This window comes from Hemitrygon akajei, chromosome 3, assembly GCF_048418815.1.
Source record: "Hemitrygon akajei chromosome 3, sHemAka1.3, whole genome shotgun sequence".
NCBI classification, from domain to species: domain Eukaryota; kingdom Metazoa; phylum Chordata; class Chondrichthyes; order Myliobatiformes; family Dasyatidae; genus Hemitrygon; species Hemitrygon akajei.
The window spans coordinates 85,039,682-85,053,026 of NC_133126.1; the positions used below are offsets into that span (position 1 = coordinate 85,039,682).

Genomic DNA, 13,345 nt, shown 5'->3' on the forward strand with positions numbered 1-13,345 from the left:
TATTTAGTGAACAAACTGCAACTGTTTAGTATCTTTAAAGCAGCAAAAGCCTCAAAATGCTTTAGAACTACAATCAGACAAAAAAAACGGCTGCTTAAGAAAGGACTATTGAAATTAGCTTTAATTAATGAAGATCAATTGCATGGACAAAGTTTGCCTGAGAAGTGACAATGTGAAATCCCCAAAACCTGTATTACAGACAATTGGGCATCAGGCACTACAAAACCAAGGTGGGTTAAGAGGCTCAGGATGCACTCTGAACGTGAAGGATCAACCGTCCATTTCCTGCTATAGACGGGCTCCTGCAGCAGCTCATGTCATCTTGGATACAGTCCAACTTTGGTCTAAACCAGTGGTGAGTATGGGTGTGGTGTGAAAGTGGCCTGAGACACAGAGGAAAGGTCTCATTATCCGAGTACTTACCTGCACTTCACCTAACTTACCATTGTGTTTGGAAGCCTGTTTGTTCATTGTGTTCTGCAGTAGGCTGAGCTTCCTCTTCATCATGCGAATCCCCTGACTGTACTGGGCTTCCTGCGCAGACAGCAGCTTCTGCATCTGCCGGATGGCACTCAGCACTTGCTGCTTACTGGGGCAGCCCTGCGGAGGGAGGGATGCCACAGATCAATCCTGCCCACACACACACACACACACACACACACACACAACAATCATTCCCAATTGCTCACGCACAAGAGGTATGAAATTTCAAGTCCCACGCAACTTTGCCCACATACAACTGATCTAACCACAACCACTTGAAAAACTTACCATTCGGTCATCTCTGTAAATACAGTAAACAGCCTCAAATGTGTCAAGGAATTAAGCTGGTGAGAGTGCAGAGGAGATTTATGAGAAACTGCTGGGACTCGAGGGACGGAGTTGTGGCGAGAGGTTGAGCAAGTTGGGACTGTTTTCAGTGTGACATAGGAGACTGAAGAGCAATCTTAAAGAGGTACACAAAATCATGAAGGGTGTAGATGGGTAAATGCACACAATCTCTTACCCAGGATTGAAGAATCAGAACTAAGGACATAGGTTTAACATGAGAGAGGAGAGATTTAACAGGAACCTCAGGGGTTGCTTTCTCCACCCAGAAATGATGGTCAGTCTATGGAATGAGCTGCAAAGCAGCAGATGAGGCAGATACATTAACAATATTAAAGGGTACTTGGACATACATGGATAGGGAAGGTTTAAAGCTTTATAGGCCAAACCCTGGCAAATGGGACTCACATTGATGGGAATCTTGGGCCATCACAGACCAGATAGGCCGAAGGGCCCAGTTCTATACTGCATGACATTATGATATGAATCTGATGTTTGAAGGTAAGACATCAAGAAATGATCAAGAACAGAGAACACAGAGGTAAAATTAACAAAATCACCCTGAGCCAATGCAGGGGCAAAGCCAACTCAACCTAATTTCTATCACAGTATAAACCCACAGCAACTCAACCTTCACAGACTTCATCAGGTCCTCTTAGAATCAGATTAGTAACTAGGCTCCATTAAGTAGAGGGTGTTGAACCTGCTTACCACGTCCTCAACACACCCCCACTCTCCCTGAAAACATAGAAAGGTAAACAATTCCAGTTCTATTTCTTCCAGTATCAAACAGACATTAGCCAATTACTATCACAGGAGAAGTCTTGTGGCAAACTGTTTAATTGAAGGTGCAGTAAATATATATGTTCAGTGGCCACTTTATCAGGTGCACCTGCTAATTAATGAAAATATTGAATCAGCCAATAATGTGGCAGCATCTCAATGTATACAAATATGCAGTCACAGTCAAGAAATTCAGTTGTTGTTTAGACCAAATATCAGAATGGGGAGAAATGTGAACTAACTGACTTTGACTGTGGAATGACTATGGTGCCAGACAGGGTGGCTTGCGTATCTCAGAAACTAATCTCCTGAGATTTTCATGCACAACAGTCTCTCGGGTTTACAGAGAATGGTGCAACAAACATAAGAACATCCAGTGAGTGGCAGTTCTGTGGGTGAATACGCCTTATTAAGAGAGGTCAAAGGAGAATGGCCAGACTGGTTCAAGCTGACAGGAAGGCGACAGTAATTCAAACAACCTCACGTTACAACAGTGGTGTGCAGAAAAACATCTCTGAATGCATAATATGTTGAACCTTGAAGTGGATGGGCTACAGCAGCAGAAGACCATGAACATACACTCAATGTCCACTTTATTAGGTACATGAGGTATCTAAAGTGCCCACTGAGTGTATATGGTGAAACATCTCTAAAATACATCTCACTTGGAGCAGCGCAAAGGGTGAGAGTAAAGCTCTTCGGTGCATATCCGAATGTTCATCACCCAGTGGGCACCAGCACTGACTGAGCTGATCGAATCTGTAAGGGCAAACTGTTAAAATGGGTCACGGTGAGAGAGCAACAGACTTACTTGATTACTTATTTGATCTCATTTTCATCAAGTGATGTGATGATGGCAGGAGTGTAGTAGTGGAGACAACGCTCCAACCAAGAGCAGTCTGCATCATGTTGTGTGACACTACTAGCATGCTATATAGCAAGGGTGTCAAACTCATTTTAGGTCACGGGCCGGATTGGGCAAAATGCCACTTCATGCAGGCCGGATCAGTTGTGCATGTGCTTCCACAAGCTTCCGTTGCCTTCATATTTTCCATTCCACCCTTTCCATTAATAAACCATTTGAAATCGAACATTAGCAGACGCAAATGTGGACCTAACGAAACAAATTGTAAATGTAGGCTACACAACTGCACCTAATTTTTATTAGGCTGCTTCCAGCAATCAAACTCAGACAATGAACATACAGTTACCCTCTAATTTTTATTGAAGTGATCACATTTACAATAATAGTCAGAAAACAAATGAATCACGACACTCAATATTTCATAATGCATTTTGCTTACATGTCGCAGTGCATCGAACACTTGCTGCTTCCAGACACCTGACATCTCTTGGCTTTAACCAGCCTGTCAACATCAGGGACCTGTTTCTGGGCAGTTGTGATCTTCATAATGTCACGCAGATGTCTGTGTATCAGCTGCGAGCGCAGTTTGGATTTGTTAATGTTCATATGGAGAACACCTGTACACAGAGATATGTTGTCCCAAACATGCAAAGGATCTTTGAGGCAAAGTCTGTCATCTTGGGGTACATCGGTCCCAGGTATTGATAGAATGAGTTCAGACCCACAGGCTCAAATTTATATTTCAAATCTGAGTTACACTGAATTTCAATTAGTTCCATTTGGAGTTCCTCCGGCACATCTGATGCTGCGTTGACAGCAAACGGCGAGCAAAATAGTGAGAATTCCTTCTCAAGCTGAGTGAAGACTTGGAAACGATTCTGAAACTCACTATTCAGCAGTGATATTTTGTCCTTGTACCTGTCCATGTTGTCATTATTCCTGTGAGCGACACGCACAGACTGCTAAGAGGGGAAATGAGCTGGGTTGCTCCGGGATAGTTGCATCTCCCACAGGCCTAATTTAATTTGAAAGGCACGAATGCTGTCGTTGTATTCCGTAACAAGTTTGTTGCGGCCTTGCATGTTAACATTAAGCATATTAAAGTGCTCTGTTATATCCACCAAAAATGCAAGATCATGAAGCCAGTCTGCGTCATCCAACTCTGCCACTGGCTTCCCTTTCTCGTTCATGAATAGTCCAATTTCAGCATGTAATTGTAAAAACGTTTCAGCACAACCCCTTTGCTCAACCAGTGGACTTCAGTGTGGAAGGGTAGGCCGTGTCCAATATTACTTTCTGACAAAAGAGTGTCAAATTGCTGAAGGTTGAGTCCCTTGACTCTAATAAAATTAACTGTTTTGATTACTACATCCATGACATTGTCCATTTTCAGACTCCTGCTATGCCTCTTGGTGTATAATACAATGAAAATTCCTGAATTCCTGCTCTGGATTCTCTGTCTGAACTTTCTCTCTGAGTTTCACAACAACACCTGCCTTTTTCCCGACCATGGACGGTGCGCCATCTGTTGCCACGCTTAGCGTGACTCCAGTCAACTCCCAGACTGTCCAAGGCCTCGACGAGGCTGGAGAAAACGTCATTCACTGCTGTGGTGTTTGTCATGGGCACCATCCCCACAAACTCCTCGGTGACGGTCAAAGATACATCAACTCCACGAATAAATATTCTCAATTGAGCTACATCAGTCACGTCGATGTTCTCATCAATTGCAATAGAGAAGGCAATAAATGACTTCACTTTGTCTTTTAGTCGACTGTTCAAATCTCCTGCAAGGTCCCCAATTCTCTCTGCCACAATATTTCTTGACAAGCTGATATTACCAAAAGCCTGTCTCTTCTCAGGGCACACCAGCTCAGCCGCATGTTTTGATGAATTCCCCCCCTGAGTATGGCTTCGACGCAGCAGCTATTTTGTTGGCAGTAATATAGCTGGCCTTGACAGCTCCATCACGAGTCTCTCGACTTTTGGTGAACACTGATTGCTGCTTTTTCAGAGCTGCATTAAGCTCGTTTACCTTTTGCGTTCTGAGTCGTCCTGCGTACTTGTCATATTTTTCTCCGTGTGACGTCTCATAGTGTTGTTTGATATTGTACTCTTTTGCCACAGCCACTTGTTGCGAGCATATCAGACACACAGGTTTGCCGTTGACCTCACAGAAGAAAATACGATCTTTCTAATTATCATTGAATATCCGACCTTTGATGTCAACTTTTCTTGGAACCACAGCAGCAAACAGTCTCAGCCTTGCTACAGGTGTCACTGACCTGAGTACTCTGCTTACACTGTGTCTGACGACGTAAGTGGGGCCCTAGTGGTCTTCAGTGCAGTGTGGTAGGTGCTTATGCACAGCGGGTGGTTAACTGCCACCTATTGTACAGCTGCCATACTGATACATAATAAATGGTCATGAATATACTTTTTCCCCCAAATAGTGTGACACCCCTGATATATAGGATTCATACTGAGTTATACTGCTCAAAAACAGACCCTTCAACTCAACAAGCCCACATTTGCACTAATCCTATACAAATCCTGGGGTGTATGGGGTGTCCAGGGAGGCGCAGTACCTCTGTTGTAGGGGCTTGTCATGTCCATTGCAGGGCACCTCACTCACCTTTGGTCCCCACCAGACACTCAGCTCTCACTTGTAGCTCCATGAAGCTGTTTGCATGCGACAGCGGCCACACCCCGGCACACCACTTCAACGGGCGGGCTAAACCAGGTGTGGGCCTCTTATCCTGGTGAGTTAGGGACATGCCTGTCCCAGCATGTTAGGCCAGCTCCGGCAGACTGGGCGGATGAGATCTACAGTGAGATACAATGGCCAGGAAGGCAGTCCTGCAATGCTCTCTGGAGAGTGAAGGGCATGACCGGGCACAGAAGATGTCATGGTCAACCACTACAACCAAGGATTATCCCAGTCTGTGACACTAGTTCATACCATTAGCCTTGGACTTGAGATCAAGAGTGGGAGTGCCTCAGTGACTAGGTTCTTCCACTTTAAAAAGTCTCCCGCACAGGTTTCGTGTCATCGTCAGAAATGACCACACAAGTCCCAATTTATCCTCCCCATAGTCCCATCAACTCGTCACATTCCCCCACCCCAGATCCTGCCAGTCACCCACACACCTGGGGTAATTTACAGTGGCCAATTAACCTATCAACCTGCACACCTATGGGAAACTGGCGTAGGGAGAACGTGCGAACTCCGCACAGATGGCATAGGAGGTCAGGATTGTGGGATAGCAGCTCCACTAGCCACAACACTGTTCATCCCCTTCAATATTCAATAAACAGATCCAGCAGCTCAAATCCAATGCTAGTAAGGCACTGTGAAAGGCAGCCATATTGTACTCCTCCTTTATTCTGTTCTTAGTCTTCCAAGGTGGAGGATGGGTAGTTGCCGTGGTGATACAGGATCTCTCTGCTGCCAATGCATGATCTTGAGGTTCTCCGTCCCATACATAATGCTGTCTTGCATGTTGAGTGTTCTCTGCCAGACACTCTCAGGAGTCAAGAGGAGATATTGCATTTTCCCAAGCAGACAATCCTAACCATTGAGCACATCTACATGAAACAATGCCGTAGAAAAGCAGCATCCATCATCAAAGATCCTTACCACCCAGGCCATGCTCTTTTCTCACTACTGCCGTCAGATAGAAGGTACAAGTGCCTCAGGACTCACCACCTAGTTCAAGAACAGTACCCCTCAACCATCAGGCTCCTGAACAAAAGGGGATAACTACAGTCATTTAAGGACTCTTATCTTGTTGTTTCATGCTCATTGTTTATTGCTATTTATTTATATCTGCCTTTGCACAGTTTGTTATCAATTGATCCTGTTTACAGTTACTGATCTATAGATTTGCTAAGTATGCCTGGAGAAAAAGAATCTCAGGATTGTATGTGGTGACATGTAGGTGCTCTGATGAATTTTACTTTGTACCTTGTACCCTCTCATCCCAGGATCTAGCCTAGAACATAGAACAGCACATTACAGGCCCTTCGGCCCACAATGTTGTGCCAACCATGTAACTTACTCTAGAAACTGCCTGGAATTTCCATAGTGCATAGCCCTCTATTTTTCAAAGTTCCATGTACCTATCTAAGAGTCTCTTAAGAGACCCTATTGCGTCCGTCTCCACCACCATCACCGGCAGTGCATTCCACACACCCACCACGCTGTGTGTGAAAAACTTACCCCTGACATCCCTTCTGTACCTACTTCCAAGCACCTTAAAACTATGCCCCTTGTGTTAGCCATTTCAGCCCTGGGCAAAAGCCTCTGGCTATCAACATGAACAATGCCTCTCATCATCTTATGCACCTCTATCAGGTCACCTCTCATCCTCCGTCGCTCCAAGCAGAAAAGGCCAAATTCACTCAACCTATTCTCATAAGGCACACTCTCCAATCCAGGCAACATCCTTGTAAATCTCCTCTGCACTCTCTCTATAGTATCCATATCCTTCCTGTAGTGATCTGACCAGAACCAAACACAGTTCTGAACACTGAACACAGCCTAGAGAAACATCTTTGAATTACCTCCAACCTTGGGGATATCGTTTCCAAAAATAGAGGATGGATGAATAATCTATGTCATCTTCACCCTTGGGGCTGAGCCATTTCACTGTGTCAACAAAATCCCTGCCACCCTCCAGATCAGTATCGTAAACTCTACTATACAGCCCAGGAATGGGCCCTTCACCCCACAGTGTTGTCACAAACTAGTAACTATAAACACAAGAGATTCTGCAGATGCTAGAGATCTTGAATAATACATAGAAAATGCTGGAGGAATTCATCAAGTCAGGCCGAGACCCTTCATCAGGACTCAGAGTTCCTCTAGCGTTTTGTGTGTTTTGCTTAAACAAGTAATTAAATGCCCAACTACGATGTGGAACTGAGCTACCATGGTTTTTGGCCGGAACTACGATGGGTTTGTGGGTGGTGCTCCGATGGCGCTAGAGAGTGACTTCTTCAAGCTTATTTGCAGAAACAGCTTAATTTCTACCTTTAATGCTTCTCTTTTTCCTTCTCAAGGTGGATGGTGTTCTGTCTAAGACCCTGACCTGGAGCTACACTCAAACTTAGATCCTTGCAGTGATGGGACCCACTCCCAGGTCTCACTGATCAGCCATTTTCAATATCCCGAGGATGCGGCCTAGAAGACAAACACCCTAAAGGGTTCCAAGGCTTTACGGCCCTGGGGACGAGTCAATTCTATGCCAGTACCACTGACTCAAGCATCATGGCAGAAAATGGAATATCGTGTGAACAGTGGATCAGCTGTTGGCGGACTCTGTACTCAGCGAATTACTTTCTCTCTCTCCTTGGTGGGGGAGAGTTTGTTGCCAATTCTCAAGTTGGAGAACTCGGGGGGGGGGGGGGAGAAGAAAAGCAATATGGCTGTCCTCAACACCGTAAATGAGCGAGTGTTTCTTTTTGTCTTGTTAGTCTCCCCTCTCTTTTTAAAGTGAGAGTGAGAAACTGTGGTATGTTGAATTGTTGGGTGAACAATTAGTTTTTGTTGTACTGCAGATCACGGTCTTTCTTGGGAGCTTTGCTATTGCTTACTTGGTGGGTGTAGGGTGCTGATGCGTTTATGCTAAAATAAGTGGAGGGGAGGGTCATTGCTTTGTTTCTGTTTCTGCATGGGAGGGGGAGTAGGGGGGCTTTAGGGTTCTAATGTTTTTACTGTCATTCACTCTTTGGAGCACTCTTCTGTTTCTGTGGATGTCAATGAAGAATAAGAATTTCAAGTTGTATATTGTATACATTCTTTAATATTAAATGGAACTATTGAACCAAATTTCTCCCTACACAATGTCCATACCCCTCCATCCTCTGCACATTCACGTGCCTAAAAAAGCCTCTTAAATGCCTCTACTGTATTTGCCTTGGCAACAACACCCCGACAGCACATTCCAGACACTCAACACCATAAAAAAAAATCTTGCCCCACTCTCTTCCTTTTACTCCACCACTCCATGTTAAATGCATAGTCTCTAGATAGTTTGCAAAAGCTACCAGCTGTCTACTCTATCTATGCCTGTCATAATCTTATAAAATTCCATCAAGTTCCCCCTTAGCATCTGCTGCTCCAAGGAAAACAAACACAGTTTGTCTAATCTCTCCTTATAGTACATGGTCTCCAATCCAGGTAAACCTCTTCTGCACCCTTTCCAAATCCTCTGCATCCTTCCTGTAATGGGGCAACCAGAAATGAATACAATACTTTGACTGAAGTATGATTCAGGCCAATGAGACTAGCCAGCACAGGGAAGCAGAAGTATGACTATATATACCAGCAGCAATTATGGTCCAAGGACCCAGGCCAACAAGAACTGACCCAATCTAAGGACCATACTGTGGCACAGAGGGTAGACCTGAAGCCTCACTGCTCCAGCAATCCAGATCAAATCCAGACCTTCCTTGCTGTCTGTGTGGAGTTTGCACTCTCTCCCCAAGACCACACGAATCTCTTCCCCATGCTCCACTTTTTCCCACATTTCAAAGATGTGGAGATTGTTAGATTATTAGCGACCATAAATTGCCCCAGGTGTGCAGAATCTGAGGGGGAGCGTTTAATGGGAATGCAGGGGTGCCAGAAAAATTAGTGAGATAATGGAGCTGCCCTGCAAGTGGCATGGACTTAATGGACCAAAATTGTCTCCTTCTCTGTCAGAAAGAGATACAGAATACATAAATAAATGTACAAACACAACACCACTTGCTTCTTAATTAAAGACTTTAAAATTATGCTCGAAATCAAAGAATCAAAACACTTCCAAGCAAGCTCCAGAATTAGTGTGGCATTACTGAATCTGAAAATTGCACTGGTGCAGAACTTCTGAGCTTCCAAATAAAACTGCCTAGATACTTCTACCCAAGTCAGGTCCAAAACTGTCCCGAAGTGAATAAAATAGAGCACACAAAGATTCCTGTGATGTTTTATTGACTACAATGCATTTGGTTTTGAAATAGATTTAAGCATACTTTAAATTATTTGTCATACTGAACGGCAATCAGGCCATTTGACTTCACGCCAGCATGGTACTAACCCTGACATCTTCTCATTGTGAATGTCACATCCACCCAAGTGCAGACGTCTGTCGCACATCCCAACTTTGCGTTGCACAAAGCTGCACCATCTACACATGCACCAGGAAGTGAGAGTTGGAAAAGCAAACGTATTGATTTATTTGCTTTTTTGCATTTATCTTCTGTGTGAGCGAATTTTATGTGTACCTCAAATCTCTGAGTAGCGACTTTTGAACTCTGTCGGAGCCACGTACCTGTTCTCTATCTGTTCTGTTTTCTGTGTTGCATGTTTATTATGTTTATTATGGTAACCAGTCTCGTGAGTAGGGACGTGGTAAAAGTGAAAGACAGTAACTTACGTATGCTTCTGTGGTGAACTACATATACCTGTCTGGACTGCTCCTGTGGCTCCTCCCACAGACCCCTGTATAAAGGCGATTGAGGCCTGAGCCCGGCCTCATTCTCCAGGATGTAGTGTTGTTCATTCTTCCAGTCAATAAAAGCCGATATCTCGCTTCTTACGTCTCAGAGTGAGTTATTGATGGTGCATCAGCTTCCTTATTTTGTGGCAGTTTGTAGCTTGGGACCGATGGAGGTCGTATCTTTTGGTGACAGCTAAGATAATGCTGAATAATGCTTAGCTTACCTGGGTACACTTAAGTTTCATCACTTCAAGATTGTATGTTTGCTAATTGGTAATAAAGGATCAAATAGAGGATTTGACTATTGGAGCAATGTGTCATGCAAGTATCGGTTGCAGTAATTGTTTTGGTTTGGTTTTGCTGCTACAGATACTTTAAGGCCAAATTTTGGTTACCCGAGTGGAAGAAATGCACAGTTGGCTTGCAAGCTGTCTGATTTCAGCTTTTGCTCATCACAATCTGGGCATTCCAAACCAAAAACAAACAAAACCCTGGGCGAATTCAGAGCAGGAAAGACATGATATGTGGAAATAAATCCCACCCTTTCTAGGAAATCAAAACACTCTGGTCACAGGGACATAGAAATACAACACAGACAGACACAGGCCCTTTGACCCAGAGCCCATGTTGATTATCAACCACCCAATTTTATACAAATCCTATCCTAGCTCATTGCCATCATCTGCCTTCCACATTTGGTACGGCCCATTTAAGCATGAGTAGCAATTCATATTGATCAATTAACCCATCAACTCTCACATATTCCGGATCTGGGTGGAAACAAGAGCACCATGAAGAAACCCACGAGGTCACGGAGAACACGCAAACTACACACAGACAGCACGTGAGGTCTGGGATTAATGTGCTTGTGAGGCAACAACTCCTCTAGCTATGTCACTAATCCTGAGTACCCTGACTTGCAAGATATCAGATTAGACCCAATCACAATTAACATCTGAAGGCTAGCAGCTGTAACCAACTTCAACCTAGATATAGGAGCATCTGCTCTTACCCCATCCTCCCTCCAGTCTACCAGGGATAGGGTTCCTCTTGTCCTCACCTACCACCCCTCCAGCCTCCACGTCCAGCACATAATTCTCCGAAACTTCCGCCACTTCCAACTGGATCTCACCACCAAGCACATTTTTCCCTCCCCTCCCACTTCCTGCAGGGATCGCTCCCCGTGCGACTCCCTTGCCTATTCATTCCTCCCCACTGATCTCCCTCCCAGTACTTATCCTTGCAAGCGAAACAAGTGCTACACCTGCCCCTACACCTCCTCCCGCACCACCATTCAGTGCCCCAAACAATCCTTCCAGGTGAGACGACACTTCACCTGTGAGTCTGTTGGGGTCACATTCTGCGTCTGGTGCTCCCGGTGTGGCCTCCTCTATATCGGTGAGCTTGACGTAGACTGGGAGACTGCTTCACCGAGCATCCACACTCCGTCCACCAAAACAAGTGGGATCTCCCAATGGCCACCCATTCCCATATGTCCATCCATGGCCTCCTCCATTGTTGGGATAAAGCTACACACAGGTTGGAGGAACATCACCTTATATTCCATTTGCATATCCTCCAACCTGATGGCATGAACATCTCAGACTTCCAGTAATGTTTCCCCCCTCCCCTTTCACCAGTACCCATCCCCTTGTCCCTCTCTCATGTTATCTCCTTGGCCGCCCATCGCCTCCCTCTGGTACTCCTCCCCCCCCTTTTTTTCCCTTTCTTCCATGGCCTTCTGTCTCTTTCACCAATCAACTTCCTTCGCTTCATCCTTCCCCCTCCAAGTTTCAGCTATCCGCTGGTGCTTCTCTCTCCCCTCCCCCTGCCTTTCAAATCTACTCCTCAGCTTTTTCCTTCAGTCCTGCTGAAAGGTTTCAGCCTGAAATGTTGACTGTGTTTTTTCCCCATAGATGCTGCCTGGCCTGCTGAGTTCCTCCAGCATTTTGCGTGTAGCTCGGATTTCCAGAATCTGCAGATTTTCTCGTGTCTGTGATTTAACCTAGATATAGGTGCCCAAGCTCTGGTATAGTGGCACAAGTCACAAGTGTCAGAGACAATGGCACCTCGATATGAGCTAAGGTGTCATCAACTGCATGTCAGTCTGACAGGGACCTACTTAAATTGATTTAAACATACTTCCAGCTTTTAGAGAAATGCCTTCCAAAGAATAACCTGACATGTGTAACATTTGAACCAAATATTTACTGTGTGAACATTTGTTAAATGTTTGTGAACATTTACCAGGGCCATCGCAATGTGTTGAACTGCCAGCACTAGCCTCTGCCATCAAAGGAAATTCAGACAAATCTCCAGTGATGTAACTGATACACGTACTGCCCGTGTTTCAAGAACAGGAATGAGCTTGGCCGCATAGGTGGAAGAAGAGATCTCCTCGGAGCACCAGATTACACAAATGGCAGGGCCCAGAGGTTTAAAATGGAATGCTTTGCAATTGCATGCCTTTGCCTTTCTTTGATCTATAAATTGTGACTGTCCTTACAGCTGTCTGGGACTATAGCTCTGGAATTCCAACCCACCCCCCCAAATAAATGTGCCTTTCTTCCACACTCCCCTATGAGTTATACCTACTTTTCTGACCGTGCACTTGGGCATTTGACCCAATATCTCCTCACGTAGCTCATGTGAAATTGGGTCCTATTAACATTTTGAAGTCTGCTGGGACATTGATACACGTTGTTCTGCCAATTTCAATGCAACCCAAGAAGAGGGCAGCAGCAAAACGGCGGTTAGAACCCTGGGTTCGGCAGGTGATCAAACAGATAGCATTGCCATGCTTGGGGGCCAAGTCAGACTTGGCTGTGTGGCTACACTACACTTATTATTAATGCAGATAACAGGCAGAGAGTTGGCCATGGTATGAGAAGGAGCCACAGGCCCATATTTTCAGATGAGTAATAAGAATTATTTGGTCAGATGAATGATAAGAGACCAAACACATGTTTGACGTTTGATGTTGAAGCAATCCATAGGGGCCACTTTCAAGTTTAACACTCGAGTACTGGTAATTTACAATTTTCATTTAACCCTTTCACTGTTCGGTATTGGAATGATATTGGTCCAGCAAAGTCGTCTCACCTGTACTTCGGTAATCAACATTCCAAACTCAGCATATTATCAATTCTAGTCAGAATTTCAAGGCCAGCAGTTCTGCCTCAGATCACAAGACACTGATTCTGTCTCAGTCATGGGGTCAGATACTAATTTTGTCCCAGGTCATGGAAGGAGACAATAATCTTTTCCTAGGTCAGGAGACAGTCAACATCCCATTTCATTTCACAAGGATACACACCAATACTTCTTAGGTCATGGGTACAGACTCCAATGTTGACCTAAGTTGCAGGAAGTGACACCAGTC

General features: G+C 44.7%; 1 protein-coding gene across 5 annotated transcripts in view; it reads right to left on the reverse strand.

Moving 5' to 3' along the window:
- The window catches only part of LOC140725165 (fibulin-7-like), a 71,305-nt gene that overhangs the window by 38,473 nt on the left and 19,487 nt on the right, over positions 1 to 13,345 (reverse strand). For all 5 annotated transcript variants that reach the window (XR_012098280.1, XM_073040264.1, XM_073040263.1 and 2 more), the window contains exon 2: positions 444 to 600. Coding sequence is in view for 4 of the 5 variants with exons in the window: in XM_073040264.1 (XP_072896365.1) it covers positions 444 to 600 (157 nt within the window). In the remaining variant the exon portion in view is untranslated. The remainder of the gene's footprint in view (positions 1 to 443; positions 601 to 13,345) is intronic.